We start from the raw sequence: 18,824 nt of genomic DNA, 5'->3' as shown, positions 1-18,824 counted from the left end.
AGTCTATAGAGCAAAAGGCGAGTGCTGATCTGAGATCGACTGATCCCACAGCCAATCAGAGAAGAGGGGCTTTTGTTTACTTGCGGTCACTCCGTGTTTGTGTGGTTTTTACAGCACCTCAAATATGGTAAAATATGCAATCTGGAGGCATTAATGGAGGGACTTTTATTTTGCAGTAAAGATACTTGATATTAAGTGTTTTTTATTCATCGTGGGCGCATGAAACACTTTAATGTAACATTTTATTTTAAATGTAGGTTTTGAATTATAGCTTACTGTTAATACCTTTATTTTGAAATCCAGAAGTAAATGTGCGGTTTCTCCACAATATTTTTCACTTGAACCAGCCATCCTCCAGTCCTTAAGCCAAGTCTCTACCGACTGAGCTATTGCCACATATCTCAGTGGATATGTGATTGTAGTTGAAGGAAACAGAATCTGTGACTCGTGGGGAAAATTCTAGCAGTATACTTATGTGTTTTAAAACACAAATGTTTTTGTGAGAAATTATTTTACATACACTGAACATTTATTGCACAAGTTCACATTCAAATTTGCACATATTCAAATTTTGTCCACAACTTCACATTGTTTGATACAGGTACACAAATATGTTTTGCACCAAATATACTACAATAGGAGCAAAAATGTGAGCGTGTCAGTTTTTCAGACTGTGACTTGTAAAATAGGATTTGAGCACCTGTAATTATGAATTTGTGAACATGTAAGTGTTGTGTTGTATTTGTGGAGAGAAAAAAAAATACACAACTCATGAGTATGTGACCTCAAATTTACTGATACACATACACAATCACCATAATAAAACTACAAATTCCACTGTTACAGGTGCTAAAACCTTTTGCACTAATAATACCCTCATACTAAAGGCTATAACCTTGGACTTGAGTGTGTACTCCCTTTTTCCTTTTTGTGACCTTTGTATCACCTTTGGCCTGGTTTGACTTTTCTCCCTCATCCCTGTAACTCCCCATTCAAATGTGCCCATCTTAGTAACAAAGCAGACATATGAGGGATGTTTTTTTTCTTTGTTTGGATTTCTTTCCCCTCCCTCCCAATCCTGAGCTGATAATCTAAAGCAGAAGGCAGCCACCCTTCTTCCCTCGTCTCTTGGCCTGTAGAGCCGCCCTGGTGGCCATTTCAAACACCTCCCTCACACCATCCTTAGTCTTGGCCGAGCACTCCAAGTAACCAAAGGCATTGATCCGGTTAGCCATATCCTTTGCCTCATCTGACTTCACTGGTTCCTGTTAAAAGTAAACAATGTCAGAGGAAAATTAAAGACAATACATTTTTCAAGTAATATAGGTATAATACTTTTCAAAACTTTCCTGGAGCCCTGTAAAGCCATTTGAAAATTTGTTATGCAATCACGATGCAACATCTACATGATGAAAATATGCTGACCATATTCAGTGGGCCTAATAACATAAAAAAGATGGGTCATTACGTCATTAGCCCTTTTTAGATAGAAAAGGCGGCACATTTGCTCCAAGGTAAGGGTGGCAATATGCTGCCCTGTCTTTCTAAAATGGAGGCGTAATATTCCTCCTTTTCCAAAAGCCGCCACTGAAGTAGGCGTAAACATGTGACGTGAAGCTCTAGTTGGGCTGTGAACAGTGAAAACGAATTTGTCTTTAAAATAAGAGCTTTAATTGCACCCCAATGGAGTTTAGAACTGGGTTCTTAGTGGGGGGCTTTTAATTTGAAAGTAGCGACCGGTCCTAGCTTGCCGTTACAACAACAAGCGGACACAACCAAACAGCTAGAGACCAAGGAGACGCTACCATCTCCTGGATCTCAGAGGCTGTCCAGTTGCTCATCTTGAAGTCCCCGGATGAAGTGATGGACTGACTGCTGTGATCTCTCGGATTACTCTCGGAAGTCTGTTCTTTGTTTTTCAGGAGGCACTTTCTCATCAGCAGATATGTTGGATTTTTCCAAGCATCCCCCATTATAGCTCCCAACAAAGTCTGGCACCAAAGCAAGATTCAGTGACTTTGCTTCTTTTTTAAATTCCTTGCATGTAACCAGGAAGTACACCTGGAATCTAGAAAACACTTCTGGTGTATGCACTAGGCGAGCAATTCTCATCGGACTGAATGGGCACTATCTTTGCATTCAGCAGCTGGTTCTTCTTATAAATCTATCATTTCCACAGGCCTCTACACTTAGAGTTTAAACAAGGGTTACATTACACTATCTTTATATGTAAAACTGGCCTCAAAAGTCTTTTTGGATTAGCTCAATACAGTGGTTGCTAACTTTTTTCTTTCAGTGACCCCTTTCGCAGTTTGAGAACAACTGAAGCTGTTCAACTAATCCAATTAGCGAATACAATAACTTCAGAAAGTTTGTGTAAAACAAGCAATTTTGTCCCTTAGCTTTAAAGAAACCAGAAGGTCATCCTCTGGCCATAATAATCAGACTAATCACATCAATCACAAACCAAAGGTTCAGGTATAGCAATGGCCCATGTCTAACCATTTTAAAACCCAGCATCTGAGCCAGGAAATAGAGACAAGTACAACACAAAACACTACCCACTATGAAAACAAATTTAAATCTGCTACACCTGGATGTAGCAGTAAAGACCTGGGAGACCCATCCTCCATCCTTGTTTCTTTGAAATCTGTTCAGCAGTTTTTCTGTAATCTTGCCGACACACCACAAACCAACCATTCAAATCCGCTACAGCCCTACAAAATGCTGATGAATGTTACTGGAAAAAAAAACACAGGCAAGAAATACAACTACATTTATAAGCATGAATCCTAATGACAATAACGTAGTGACCATTTATACATTTTGCAGGCTTGAAACTCGTAAAAGCATCTAAATGAGCTCCATTAATTACAGGCCTCTCTGACCTGTTTCATCTTGGCTAACTCTCGACGTGTGTGCTCATCATTCCGCAGGTCTTTCTTGTTACCCACGAGAATAATGGGCACACTGGGACAGAAGTGCTTGACCTCGGGAGTCCACTTCTCAGGAATGTTCTCTACAACAGGCACAAGGGGAACAGGTTGAACCAGAGCAGGTGCAAAAAAAATACTGAGTTAAAACAAAAGTAAAATATGACATAGAGGAAATCTCACCCAAACTGTCAGGGCTGTCAATGGAGAAACACATAAGGATCACGTCCGTGTCTGGATAGGAGAGAGGTCGCAATCGATCGTAGTCCTCTTGTCCCGCTGTGTCCCAAAGAGCCAGCTCCACCTTCAAACAGGAAAGGACAACAGGACTAGATTACTACCAAGTCACTACTGTTAGGACCCCCTCCAAATGAGATCTAAACACAAGACAGAACAAGTTGCAGTTTAAAAGTTAGGTCAATTTATTTACTTGAACAGCAAACCAACCCCTAAACAATCAAACAAATAAATAAACTGACTGCCAAAACAAACAAAGAAAGGGCTGCCACCGGGACCCTAACACTAACCCTGACCCTGATAATTAAACCCAATTGAAACTAACTGAAAAGCCAAGAAAACTGAACTACCACACCAATCAGATGAACAAAACAAAACAAAATACCACAACCAGCCTCCAGGCCTCTCAAGTCAGTATCAGGTGGAATGGAGTACGAGTGAGACAGACAGAGGCTAGTGCCCTATCCCTTCTCATTGGATATTTCCAATCAGGGAGACCGCTATCACCTGGAAAGGCAGGAGGCTCATCAACAGCCACAGTGATACATCCTGGCTAGCACTGAGATACTGAACAATGGTCGAGAGAGAGAAAAAAAAACAAAAAAACAAACAAATTTACAGTCATCTCAGGAGACGTTGTTCAGTTTAGACGCAGATTACAAGTGAGACAGCACGTCAGCCAGAGCATTATCCCTGCCACGGATATATCCAACGACCACACTGAAAGCCTGCACACGCTAACTCCAATTCATCAAGCGTCTATTTTTGTAACACATTCTATCCAAAAAGACTAGGGAGTCGTATAAAGCCGTATAAACGATCAGAGGAACACTAAAGGAGCCTCATAAACTCGAAATGCTCTTACGTCATAACAAGCGCCAATGCTTCCTTTTTGTTTGCCGAATACCATTTCTGGTGACAGTTTAACTTTGTTGAAAAGTAAAAAATTAGGTGCTCAACCTCATCAGAGGGAGGAGGACAGCACCCACACCAGTGTCCTTTGCACTGACCGCCGACTTAAACAGCATGTCATAACAAGTTGCGGAAAAGACAGGTACAGTTAGTAGCCCTTTCCACACAGACGGAGGCAGATTGGATAAAGGCACCACAAACTCACGCTCCACGTTACTCCCACTTTCACGTGAGTCTGGAGAAACTACAGCGCAGGCCTGAGCGCGTGTCACAGCTCAAACAGGAAGAACCTCTGGAAACCTTCAGCCACTGTCATCCCGCGCCCCAGCCGACAATGGTCTAGCAGTAACCAGAGGAGGTACATCAGCCCATACAGCACCACCAGCCAGGTCGTTTCCCAAAATCACCCCCACACCATCTACAGGCAACGCGTGGCGCACTTCCACCTCAACTGAAAATAGTGCCCTGAAATAGCTCACAGTCAAGCACCATGTTATGCCGTGCACAGGAACCAGCCCCATCTCCATCCCACGCATCACAATGTAATACCCTGTCTCCGTCACAGACGAGAAATGCAACACTGACCAAAAGATGAATGAGTTTTTCGCACCTGTGTCCCACAACAGCCTAATCCGCACACCCTCACCACTGCTGACCAGAGACACGACAGCGCTAGTAATAAAGGACTCAAAACCAGCATCACCGCCCAGTTCCACAGACCATGGCTGCAGCCCTGGGACACTGGAACAGGACAGTGCAGGTGCAGGTTAGTAAGGCTTATGTCTACTCTTAGACCTCAAAACAGGACACCGGTCCTTACAATGACCAGGTTCCTGACAGTAGTTACACACTTTATTGCTGTCATCCCTACAACGCAAGTTCTTGAATGTAAGGGAGGGACCAGCCACTGGCCAATAGTTACCATAATACAAGTTACTATGGCTATTAGCCCTACTTCTCACATCCCCACAAGATACATCACTATGGGTTACAGCAAAATCTGCCCACTCGACTGCTCTAAGAACAGTGGCTGCTTTCTGCTCAGCAACATAAGTGGCTATGCGCTGAGGAATCGAGTTTTTGAACTGCCCTAACACCATTAACTCCCGCAAGTCCTCAAAATTGTCCACATCAGCAGTGGTACACCACCAGTTAAAATGACACAAATCACTGGCCAACTCCACATTTGTTTGCTTATCACCCTTCACCCATACTCTAAATTTTTCACCCATACCCATACTCTAAATTCTAAAATTGTTGCCGATAAGCCTCGGGGACTAACTCATAAGCTTTCAAAACTGACGATTTCCCTTTTGCATAACTTAGACAGTCGCACTGTGGCCTGGGCCCTACCCTCCTGGGCCCTACCCGTGAGCACACACTTAAGCATCAGAATCCGGTCCACATCTGGCCACCCTCTCACATCGGCAATGCGCTCAAACAACGTTAAGAAGGTATCAGGGTCTCTCTCACTAAACTTCGGCAATAAACGTAAATTTGCGCCCATATCACAAGAACGTGGCACAGCACCAGAGACAGAGGCAACCTCCGCTCCCAACTCAATTGACAGCTTACCATCTCTGATCAAGTCCAATTTCATTTTCTCAGTTTCCTGACGAACTTTATCTATCTCCATCCTACTTTCGATCTCCACTCTCAGTTTATGCTTTTCCTGCTCAAACAGCAACATCAATTCTCTTTGCTGCTCAAACGTTAAGTTTGACACCGGCACGGAGCCTGATTCACCAGCCGAACTGATAGGTAGTGAAGCCACTTCCGACACAGGTTCACCCTTCTCTGGGACACCTCGCTCTAATAACGCGGATAAGATAACACACTTAATGTCATCCTTTCGCTTTTTGTCTGCAAGCCTAATTTCATAATGATCAGCTATTTGCAATAACTGCTCCGTACAGATACTCACAAACACCTCTGAAGGCACAGCAACAAACTCCAACATGGAAGCCATAATAAATAAAAACCACCGGACAGAACAGAATGCACAGATTTAACCACCAACAAGACACACGAGGCAAAACTAGCGCCAGGAGTACTCCCTCTAACTGCCTAACCAAAAGCGAAATAAACTCACCCCTAGTCTTCGTGTGGGTCTGCGGTGGGTATTTACACACTAAAACCCATGAGGCTTTGAGAAGCAACCTAAACAGGCCACCCCACAAAATACTCTGGACATGCTCCCGAGACTGCTGCCCAAGGACAGCCAACACTAACCGCGTCGCCACCACTTTAAACGAGAAAAACAACAAACAGACACTGACAAAATATGACAGCGGACAAAATATCCTCCTGCAAAAACTCAATCAACGCAACTACCGAGCTCTCTAACAACAAGATTCAGCAAAAACAAAACAATTAAAGCACTAAATGCGCACCAAAAGACATGTGTAAACAGAATGCAGCAACCAAGACACAGAGGTTCCAAACAAATCTCAGACTCTTCAAACTATCCAATTAATCAAACTTTAACTTAAGACAAGCCCCCATTTGTCATAGCTGGCTCAAGGCCATGACAAACAGAGATGCACTGTTTAAAGGAATAACAAAAAGATGTTTATTTAAATCAATAATAAAGGTAAATCAGGTAATAGAATAACATGAGGTGTGAGAGTCAGTATAATCAGTGGTGTAAGATGAGCATGCATGACGAATATGGTGAGTGTGGGTGTTGTGTAGTGCATAAAAGAAAACCATAGGAACCAACGGCTAAGGCGACCGCGTCATCTGGGGAGACAGGTTTCTGTCTGCAAAGAAAAGAGAGAGACAATGAATGAGCACCTGCTTATATACATCAAACCAGATCACCAGCCCAGGTGTCCTCATTTACCAGATTGCCAGTCTGGCCCAACCCCCTGCCAACCAGCAAACCCCACTGTCAAGCACCAACAGGGGTCACCACAGTACACACACACACCACAACACAACATACCACACACAAAGTCCAGTGTAACCTACAACAAACTGCAGTATAATTACACTACTACTGGCTATCTAACCCTAACATTAACTTACATCCACACACACAACATACTTGAAAATCTCATTCACACTCACACACACACCTCTCTGTTTCATTCCGTTTTCAATTTGACCATCAACCTTTTCATACTTTTACAAGCTTGAATCTTGTAACAGGCTACTGGCCTTGATTCTTTCAGCCCTTTCTTTCAGTTTTGGAAGTTGACACCTCGGTGTTGGTGAGCTGCTTCTTGGCTGCTTCTGCTGCTGCTGGAACCATCCTCAAGTGTTTGGCGGTGGCAATTTGCACGGAGTGCAAAATAATTTGCCTCCACTGTCACATAACACACTGGGAAAATGCTTTGCTCTGTCTTTTGCACTCATTTTTGTTGGCAAATGATTTGCAGACTTCATGTCTTGTTCGCAGCTTTCCGATGACGTCACTTCATAACGTTCCCAAGGCAACAGGAGGAAAATGGCTGCTCTTGTGTGAAGTAAACGCAACATTTTTCAACTTTCTGCGAAGATATATGTGACTTTTTTGCAACAAAAATGGGGGGATTATGAAATCATGCAAGCATATTTCACGCATTTTTCTGGAGGGAGTGGTGTTTCCCCGATGTCCTTTTGCATTTAGCATTTACCTGCTGACTGTTTATAATAATATGGATGTTGTTATAATGTGATGGGATTGAGATCCTGACCCATCCAAACATCCTGGAAAGTGACAAAGTTACATTTTTCACTCTAAGTTACATAATTACATAATCACCATGAGTAAACAGGATGCTGTCTGTCACTTGCAGGGAGGGATGCCGTTTTCTGGGGAAAAGTTCACTGAACTCTCGGCCTATGTGGCTGACCGTCACAGTCATTTTTTTTCAAACACAAACACTTGTTGAGTGTTTTTTGCCGGTGACAGTCACTGTTTTTCGGGCAGAAATGTGACAAAGAGGTGGTAGAACAGGCGGGAGGACAGATGCTTCTCCACGCATATCTGCGGTATTTTTTCCTCATATAAGTTACCAAAGACAGTTAGTTACTACATTACTGTTGTTTGGTTATGTAAAGCTGCTTTGTGGGACATTTCTCTTTATCTAGTTGAGTGAAGGACCTGTGTATTTATCAGACTGTCAGACCGACATTCACACTGGTTTGGCTTGCCAAAGCAAACCTCTGATACTACCTCCTGAGGCGTATCAGTGCCGGAGCGAAATTTCACCCTTCGCCGCCTCTGAGACTTTCACACAGAGGAGGAGGCGGAGAACTGGTGCAGGATCCCCACATTCAAACGGCAGTATGAATGCTACTAAGGCTACTAAGAGACTCCTTGTCGGCTCAAACGCTGACTGACAGGTATCTGCCACTTTCCCTACAACCAGGCAAACATACGTTGGTGCAACTTCAGCAGCAGACAGCACCCCAGCAGTCACAAAAGCCACATACATCTCTGACCTGAGCCTCACATGAACCTGAGCCAAAGCATCTGGACAGACAGTCTCTGACAGAGACCAGCGTTCCATCTGGCATAACTGCCACCTTTCCCCAAGGCAAAACATTCCACCATCACAAAAGCAACCCCTTTATAATCTGGAACTCAGGACGGACCCCCACAGCTACTTCACCTGACACCAGATCTGACTCCACAGAGACTTTATGTAGATACATGCCTATGTCATCATGCCGAAATCCTTCACAGGGACATTTGAACCAATAGCAGACTTATGACGGAAAGGCAGAACTACCTCCAGGATAAAAGACTAGGAAGGTGCAGTTTACTGCAGGATTTTTACAGAAACTTTAACACTGCCACCTAGCAATGAGACAACCCCATCCATGACAAATGTACCAAAGTTCCACAAATCACTGGACCCAGACACCACAGATACACTATATTACCAAAAGTATTCGCTCACCTGCCTTTACTCATTCTATGAACTGAAGTGCCATCCCATTCCTAACTCATAGAATTCAATATGATGTCGGTCCACCTTTTGCAGCTATTACAGCTTCAACTCTTCTGGGAAGACTGTCCACAAGGTTGAGGAGAGTGTTTATAGGAATTTTTGACCATTCTTCCAAAAGCGCATTGGTGAGGTCACACACTGATGTTGGTCGAGAAGGCCTGGCTCTCAGTCTCCGCTCTAATTCATCCCAAAGGTGTTCTATCGGGTTCAGGTCAGGACTCTGTGCAGGCCAGTCAAGTTCATCCACACCAGACTCTGTCATCCACGTCTTTATGGACCTTGCTTTGTGCACTGGTGCACAGTCATGTTGGAAGAGGAAGGGGCCCGCTCCAAAGTGTTCCCACAAGGTTGGGAGCATGGAATTGTCCAAAATGTTTTGGTATCCTGAAGCATTCAATGTTCCTTTCATTGGAACTAAGGGGCCAAGCCCAGCTCCTGAAAAACAACCCCATACCATAATTCCTCCTCCACCAAATTTCACAGTTGGCACAATGCAATCTGAAATGTACCGTTCTCCTGGCAACCTCCAAACCCAGACTCGTCCATCAGATTGCCAGATGGAAAAGCGTGATTCATCACTCCAGAGAACGCGTCTCCACTGCTCTAGAGGCCAGTGACGGCGTGCTTTACACCATTGCATCCGACGCCTTGCATTGCACTTGGTGATGTGTGGCTTGGCTGCAGCTGCTCGGCCATGGAAACCCATTCCATGAAGCTCTCTGCGTACTGTACTTGGGCTAATCTGAAGGTCACATGAAGTTTGTAGCTCTCTAGCAATTGACTGTGCAGAAAGTCGGCGACCTCTTTGCACTATGCGCTTCAGCATCCGCTGACCCCTCTCCGTCACTTTACGTGGCCTACCACTTCGTGGCTGAGTTGCTGTTGTTCCCAAACGCTTCCATTTTGTTATAATAGAGCTGACAGTTGACTGTTGAATATTTAGGAGCGAGGAAATTTCACGACTGGATTTGTTGCACAAGTGGCATCCTATGACAGTTCCACGCTGGAATTCACTGAGCTCCTGAGAGCGGCCCATTCTTTCACAAATGTCTTGTTTCACAGTCTGCATGCCTGAGTGCTTGAATTTATACACCTGGGGCCAGGCCAAGTGATTAGAACACCTGATTCTGATCATTTGAATGGGTGAGCGAATACTTTTGGTAATATAGTGTACATCCAGCCTGTTTTCCAGTTTGTTGACCAAAGCTACTGGTTTTGTATTTCGCTTTTTCAACACCAATAGTAGCACATTACATCTGTCCCCTTTTCACACTCCCTAGGCCTTTCCTTCACCAACCCCAGTCTTACTGAAAGGTCGGTCAGAAAAATACAGCCTTGCGAGTTAGGATACATTCATCCACTAGTACCGTGGCTTTAATTAGATCACCCGTTTCATGTTCATTTAAGTATGCTAACACCCTCTCTCGAGCAAATTCCATATCAAGTCTGATGTTCCTGTTTCCTCAATTTACAGAACTTTTGATGGTAAGCTTCCAGTACCAGTTCGTAAGCTTTAAGCGCTGAAGCTTTTACTTTGTCGAAATCTTGACAGTCATCTGCCAGAAGACACAAGTACACTTTCATCGCCTTACCGGTCAAGACACTCTGTAATAACAGTGTCCACAGTTTTTTCGGCCATTTAAGCGAAGAAGCCACCCACTCAAACAACACGAAATATTGATAGACTTACTCCTCATAAAAGGAGGAACTATGTAGATGTTTTTGCTAATGTCAAAATCTGTGGACTTTGCTGTGGCTTGAGAGGCCAAACCAAGCTCTAACTTGTACAAGCAAAACTCAAGCCTTTTAGTTTCCATGTAATTGTACAGCTGCAGCTCTTCCTCCCTCAAGGACAGCTGCTTCAGCTCAACATCCCACACTTTAAGTCTCACCTCATCAACCACAATTTGACTCGACTGCTCTGGAATTTTAGGAGTGCTCTGAAAGTGCTGCAGTCCTTTATCTACAAAGCCAGCATACACCTCCGCCTTAATACTATGCTTCCTTCCAAACTTACATATACAGTGGTGGCTGTAAATATTAGAACACTTCGCTTATTTAAGAGGTTTCAGTTGGTTTTTGTTATTTTTTTTTTAAGTATTTTTTCTGGCCTTTTGGCTTTATTGATATAGGACAGCAAACAGGATGAGAGAGAGGGGGAGTGACATGCAGCAAAGGGCCCCAGACTGGGAGTCGAACCTAGGTCCGCTGCAGCGAAGACAAAGCCTCTGTACATGGGACACCTGCTCTACCAACTGAGCTAAATGGCGCCACATTTCAGTTGTTTTTGTTGAATTGGCCATTAAAATACCCATAAAGCAAATGAAATATCTACAAAGTCGGGGCGCCATTAAGCTCAATTGGTGGAGTGGGTGTCCCATGTATAGAGGCTTTGTCCTCGCAGCAACAGCCCCGGGTTCAAGTTCCTCAATTTATGGAACTTTTAATGATAAGCTTCCGATACTAGCTCATAAGATTTAAGCACCAAAGCTTTTACTTTGTCAAAATCTTGACAGTCATCCACCAGAAGAAACAAGTACACTTTCATCACTTTAACAGTCAAGACACTCTGTAATAACAGTGTCCACAGTTTTTTCGGCACTTGGAAAAGCCTTCAGAAGATTGAAGCAGGGATTTAAATTGATCTCAAAAGAATCTGAAGTCAGCCAATTCCACTGTCTGGAGAATAGTCTACAAATGGAGGACATTCAAAACAACTGCAAACATGCCCAGGTCTGGCCGTCCAAGCGAGGTCACCCTAAGACAAGGTTATAATAGTTTTGTTTTTTTTTCATTATAGTTTATTTTTATTTAGTTTTGACGTTTTTTTCTCTAATTCAGTTAGTCTTAATTAGTTTTTAGAGTGGGTTTGCTAGTTTTAGTTAGTTTTCCCTTTTTTTCCTACATACTTAGTTTTAGTTTAGTTTTTATTAGTTTTAGTATTAGTTTTAGTTTTTGCATCTGGCAGGTCAAGTTCTTAGCAAAGAGAAAACAGACGAAAAAATAGATCATTTATTTTCATCAAATGTAAAACACACAAAAGAATGGTAAAGTTTAATAAAGAATTATTTATGAAATAGGACTTTGTCTGTAGTAACCCTTGGTTTTACAGCAGGGATGATATCATTACTTGTTTTAAGATATTAAATTTCTTGCACTGTTAGCACCCTAAATTTGTTTCCACAGGATAGCACATTTAATATTGTATGTTCACAGTGAACCCCAATCCCAATATTAGATATGAAATCATGACATGACAATAACTATGATGTCAATGTGACAATTATACACTTTAAGTTTTAACAGATGTATAGAACTTGGGACTGACATTTTAGATTTTTAATAGGAGTGAGTAAATGAGAGCAAGTACATTATTTTCCGCTCTTTTTTTACCTCTATGGGGTTAATATCAATTAAAACTTACAACACTGGTTATATCATTGTTACATTTTATATCCAAATAAAAAAATCAATAAGACTAATGTATTTGGCACTCTAACCAGACTCACCAAGGTCTCCAGTCTCTCCAATCTCCTCATCCTCCTCGTCTGTCTCCTCCGACTCTGATTTGATCCACAGTTCATCCAGGCCATCTTCAGCACCTCCTGGCTGAGCCTGTGAACCACCTGTAGACTCCTCACTTTGTACTTGGCTTCTATGTCGAAGCAGCCGCACAGCTTTGATTATGTTGGAGCCGTTATCAGTCACAATAAGCAGCAACTTGTCTTCTCCTATACCCCATGCTTCTAAAGTCTTTTCAATGCAGCGAGCAATGGCCCCCCCAGTGTGTGGGTGCTCAATCTGGTGTAGGTTACACAGAGCATTGTAAACCTGGCCTCCAGGTGGATGATAAAAACATGCTGACGCACCCATGAAAGCTCCAACCATCCACACAGAGGGTCAGCTTCCTTGCATCCTTTATGATATCTTTCAATTTGTGCTTTGCCGTTGCCATCTTGGCTCCAATAAGCTTATTCACTCGTGCAGCTCTGGGTGATTTGAATTTTGGCTCGAATGAAAAGCTAAACTTCTTGAAGGCAGTTGAGTCACACAGTCTTGTAGACATACCAGTGTCAATAAACATATTTACAAGTGCATCTTCCCGCTTGTGGTATTCCTGCGAGGTTACTAACAAGCAGCTATTAGGTCGTCGGTGAAAGCAGTCTATTATGGTTGTCTCCTCCTTCCCTGTGCTAACTGGCCGGGATGTTGCTCTCTTTCAGGGGAGCTATTAAGAGAGGCCACTTTGTTAAGGTACTCGCGATTAGCATTCTTGTGTGAGCTTCCCAAATGGACTTTAAGATTTGTGGGGGGTTTTTTCCCTTGAGATGTATTCCACATATTTGATCACCTGTTTCCACTACAAGGCACATGCTTTTGTCTTTCTCGCTGTCGCATTTGAAGAAATCCCATATAGGATTCTGGCACTTTCTCCCAACTTTTGTCACCATTTACCAGATAGAGTGGCAATGACAAGTCGACTCTAAACGACAAGTGACGGACCGCGAGGTGCTGTATGGTGCCGCCAGCTCACATAAAATTGCTGGAGCGAAATACATTTTTTTAAATTTCGATTTCATATCAATCCGAAATTGACAAAGACGAAAACGAAGGGAATTTTATCCATAATTTCAGTACGTTTTAGTTGGTTTTGTAAACACACAATACAGTTTCAGTGAGTTAGTGTGTTTTTCTTTTAATTATAGTTTTTATTTATTTCAGTTAACGAAAATATTTTTTCAATTCTAATTTTCGTCATTTTGTTCTATTTGTTAACGATAATAACCTTGCCCTGAGCGCAGACCGCAAGATGCTAAAAGTAGTCACCAAAAACCCTAAAATGTCATCACGGGACCTACAGCAGGCTTTTGCTACTGTTGATGTGAAAGTGCACACCTCTACAATCAGAAGGAGACTACTCAAGTTTAACTTTCATGGGAGGTGTGCAAGGAGGAAACTGTTGTGCTTTAAGCTGAAGTGGAACTGGACCCTGCAACATGACAATGACCCAACATCTCACAGCTGAAAGAATTCTGAATTGAGGAGTGGGGTAAACTTTTTTCAAACCGATGTCAGAGACCAATAGATGGCTACAAAAAACATCTCACTGAAGTTATTTCCTCCAGAGGGGGTAATACTAGCTATTAGGGGGTAGGGTGTCCATACTTTTTCCCCAGAATACGCATTTTTGTTGATATCTTTTGTTTAATGAGTAAAAGGAGGAACATTTTTGTTGCTTACTTGCAATCAAATTGAACATGAGACAGTTCAAAACCAGCTCTCTTTACTAGATCATTAAGTTACAAAACAAGTGATGGTAACCATATGGTCTTTGCAAAAGCGCGTCAACAGTCATACCACAATGAAACAGGACAGTCGAAAAGTTGACTAATTCTGCTTTACAGAAGAGACAAATTAAAAGAAAGAGTCAAACTCAATTTGAGGTAACTGGAAGCAGTGTCACCGTTGTAGTTGGTCTACCAAAGTCAACTGACAAGCTGTCAAAGGATGGATGTATTGTATGGATTTTCTTCACAATTTAAAAAAGAAATGATGGTTGCAATAAATAATATTCAAAACTCCCCTACACTCTGTTCAGACCTGGTATCAACATGCGCTCTAAGTGATCCAGTCACAAGTGGTCAGCTCTAGTACAGGTGTGATCGCCATCATGACGCATTGAGGACGCATGTGAGATCCCATCACTCAGACCACATTCACGCTTGTGACAACATTCTTTAAGTAGTGTGTTTAGTCACCACCTTTTCAACTGATGTCCTACGCAAAACAAGAAGAAGCCGCAACAACACAAATATTGGATTACACACGATCTGCTTTCAATGTGGTTCACTGTAACGTAAATGACATGTTTGGGCTCTCTCAACCTGCCTATATTAGCAGCAGACTTTTGTGAACACTGCTCATTTGAAGTTATTACTGAACTAGCAACTGCAATATCCCCATATTCAACAACACAATACATAGAGATGTTTCTTTCATTTCATTCTCAGTGTCCATTTGTCAGTGCATAACTAAACTGACCTGCCTTTCTTGATGTCCATAATGCACCCTGTCTGCTCTGACTCTGATGTGCAGATATTTACCTCCCTGTAGCAACAGATTTCACCATCTACACTAAACTACACTAAAAATACAACATGTTGGTGGTAAACATGACAAATTTACAAATACAGTAAACAGTAACTACTCAAGGCTACTTCATTGATGCCCCAAGAGAAAATCCCTAGGCTCCCTTAAAAGACGTTAAGTTTCAGAGTTGTTGCGTAAAGGGAAACTTTGTAAACTTTGTGAAAAGCTATCTACAACAAATTATGTGGGGCTTCTTCTTAATTCAGCAAACAATATATTTTACTTTAAAAAATGTTCCAGTGGTGTAGGTGTATATTTGTATATTGAGTGGGGAAGTTTGATATGATCACAAGAGGACACCCAAGATACATTTTGAGACGCATTTAATGTCAGGTGTGAATTGACAGGCTTAAAATGGTCTACTTGTGATCAGATAGCTCAGAACATATGGTAACCAAATGTGTACAGCCAGTGTCAGTTGAGGCAACAAACTCTAAGGTTCAGAGCCTCAAATTACACACTCCTGTTGTGGTCTTGGACTACTGTAAAAATCAAACTCTAGACATTTGCAATAAACAGCTTACCTGTTTACCATCCACCTCAATATCTGCCACGTAGTTTTCAAACACTGTGGGCACATAAACCTCTGGGAACTGATCTTTACTGAATACTATGAGGAGACAGGTCTTGCCACAGGCTCCGTCACCAACTATCACTAGTTTCTTTCTGATTGCAGCCATCTGAAAGAATAAAAACAGAATACATGATCAGGGATGTTTTATGACACAGTGAATAGTTATTTTTGACAGAGTTAAGCTATTTTGTTTGTGGAAAGTTCGACGATGAAACATTTTATGGACAGTGATATAAACAATTTTGCCATGAACAACACAAACTAAGGACCCTCTAATCTGAAAAGGTTCAACAGCAAACGGAGGTGCATCCAGTGGGAAACATTTTGCAGTGACTGAGACATGGTCATCAACCCAAGCTGAAAATAGTAAATTTTCACTGTTTAAGCAAGTCAATTAATAATTAATTAAAATGTCTCCTTTGAACAATGAGAACATGATAATTAGTCATATGTTCCTAAAATCTTATCAAGCACAGTTTCAGTTTCATTCGATACATTTTTCTTTTTAATTTCAGCAACGACTCAGTGTAAACTACAATCAGAGTTCTATTATATGTCTACAATAATGTTGCCGTTTACTGTCTTCTCAGGGACGTAATTCACTGCACTCTGCTAGTGGCCCAAGTCTAGCTGGTCCATCAGATCAAAAACATTCTGCATTTATACAACGTCTGGGACTGCGCTGGTATGGGTGCGTTGTAGAACTGCACAATTTATCGAAATATCATCAAAAAATGCAATATGGCAGTGCAATATCCAAATCGCAGTGGCTGATTTTTTTTTTCTTTTTTTTTTTTGAGGCAAATGTTTGAAAACAGTATGTCCTGGTGTACAAAACATGTTCTGTTTTCTCTTCTCTTTGCTAATGTGAATCATATCCTAATCGCAATATATATACACAAAATCTCTCTCTCTGCCTCTCTCTGTCCATTTATCCCCCGTTATAGTGACACAACGTTGACTGTGGAATTTCACTGTTTGCATTACAAAACTTACATTTATTAGGAATGTTAAGTTGAATGTACTAATTTGACAGACCTGTGCTTTGCTGGTCGAGCCAGGTCAAACTTTTCTACTGCTTGAGACCTCTATGATGAGGCCACCTCTGTGCCAATAAATGTGGGGATTCCACTTTTTCCCATAATACCTTCAGTACCTCATACCTTAAAGTAAGCTGAAGCTGAATAGACTGAAAGCAATATTTAGATATTAGCATCCACTGGTGGTGGATGATGTGAGTCAAAAAACCTGCAGCCATTTATTTCTATTACTAGTGACTTGACTTTGTGTCATTGTGGGTTGATGTGCATAAACATTTGAAGTGTGCCACCACCTCATTTTCCAGTGTCGACATTAATCCACACTCCAGAACTCCTCACTCCTCAGATCAGCATGTCCCAAATACTACTACTGTCTAAATTATAGCATGTGTACAGAGTGCAATATGGGTGTCAAGAGAAATGTGAAATTACATTTCGTCATACATTGGAAGTGTGTCCCATTTCTGACAGGTGGTAAATGTGACCTACTTGTAAGCCTAGATGAAAAGTCTTTTTTTAAATAAAAAAAAAACTGAATATGTGGTATATTTCATGATCTGATATTTGTCAAGAAATTTTACTCTAGACCAAAGTGATGGACCGACCAAACAACTTTTTTTCCACTGTGAACAACACACAGCCATGAAATACAAATCATCTGATCTAACTCCTACTTAGACCTGAGAGCATAAATAGGGGATCATGCACTGTCAATTCACTGTACTAAACACATATGAACAGTAAATCTGGACAATCAACAAAAGCATATTCGTTTAATCACACATGATCGAAATCGACACATCTTGGATCTAAATAATAACTCAATAACTCTGACTTGAGGTTGACATATGATGATTTAATAAAGAGGTCTGCCGATCAAATTGCATGATAAATTGCGATTTTGTTGTGTCAAATGTGTCAAAATGTTATTTTTCGAGGCCTGTTTAAGGAACAATTAAAGTTTTGCTATGGACACTTAGTAGATGGGTCTCTTCTCATGCAGCTATCATATACAGCTGCTCTCTCTGTAACAACCTATTCGCTGCTCTAGAGGTTCGACTGGGTCAACATGAAACACTGTTGGCACAAGTAATAGTGATAATGACACAAACGTGTGTTTAAGCTCCTTAAACCAGGCGAATCTGAAGACTTTGACGAGTAGACGTAGCATTACAACTTCACTTCCTCACTGCTTTTACTTCTACTGGGATAGGCTACATGTATCTGTCAATTTAGGCTACGGTGAATTCACGTTGCAGATCACGTCATTTTATTGCTACCTTCATTTTACATAAACACTCTTATTAGGCTTATGTCTGTTACTGAATTAGTCGATTATCAACTAACTTCTTGTTAGCAGGAGTTTTCATTCCTTTCCGGGAAGCTAAATATTAGCTTGCTAACTTTGCTTAGTTTTCGGCGAGCGTGGCCTCTTGTACATCTTTGACACGTACAGTTCTGACATCGCAAATTATTGCTTGATTCTAGCTACCACCCTGACATACAAAGCGACGAAGCAGCGACCTATTGTGGGTAATTACTTCAACATTTTTAATACAAGTACTTGCCTTCCTTTAGTTTTCCTGTTGGACTGAAGAGTCCCGCCCCCGACAGTGCCACGACTGTATCTCCCGCCCATACCACACAATTTTAACCAATGGGACACGGGAAAATCATGAGTGAAGCGTATCTTAACCAACCAATAACATACATACATAAAATGGCTCAGTTTCAGTGGTGTGAGCAGTATTTTGCCCCGGGTTACGCCTCTCAGTAATGTTTCTCCCTCACTTTACAGGAATCCTACTTCAAACAAGGGTGGCTAAGTTGTCATCATCTTCCCTACGTCCTGTAGATACAACCCTGCACACAGTATTCCTCAAATTCAAATTAATGTAATGAAGATCTTTTTAACACATTTAGGAATCATCATAGTCCAGCTACACCGTACCTAAATTCTATTTCTGTTATGCAAAAAGAAAGAAAGCATGACTGTGTATCGAGTGGTTGTGAAGAGATCTAAACTCAAGGGATT

At 41.7% G+C, this 18,824-nt stretch overlaps 1 protein-coding gene across 2 annotated transcripts; it reads right to left on the bottom strand.

Moving 5' to 3' along the window:
- Window positions 1-754: 754 nt before the first annotated feature.
- LOC119022567 (rho-related GTP-binding protein RhoA-C) lies at window positions 755-18,487 on the bottom strand. 2 transcript variants are annotated; one of them, XM_037103556.1, is made up of 5 exons: window positions 18,358-18,487; window positions 15,700-15,855; window positions 3,117-3,237; window positions 2,889-3,019; window positions 755-1,265 (listed from the first exon to the last, which is right to left on the bottom strand). In XM_037103556.1, exons 2-5 carry the CDS (start codon window positions 15,853-15,855, stop codon window positions 1,092-1,094), a joined length of 582 nt encoding a protein of 193 aa, XP_036959451.1. In that variant the 5' UTR covers window positions 18,358-18,487; the 3' UTR covers window positions 755-1,091. The 2 variants fall into 2 exon arrangements, with proteins under 2 accessions (XP_036959451.1, XP_036959452.1); XM_037103557.1 differs by lacking the exons at window positions 15,700-15,855; window positions 18,358-18,487 and adding an exon at window positions 6,805-6,957.
- Window positions 18,488-18,824: the final 337 nt, after the last annotated feature.

This window comes from Acanthopagrus latus, chromosome 7 (genome assembly GCF_904848185.1).
Source record: "Acanthopagrus latus isolate v.2019 chromosome 7, fAcaLat1.1, whole genome shotgun sequence".
In the NCBI taxonomy this organism is placed as follows: Eukaryota; Metazoa; Chordata; class Actinopteri; order Spariformes; family Sparidae; genus Acanthopagrus; species Acanthopagrus latus.
The sequence above is the reverse complement of the archived record's forward strand: the minus strand, read 5'-3'. Positions and strand labels throughout refer to the sequence as shown.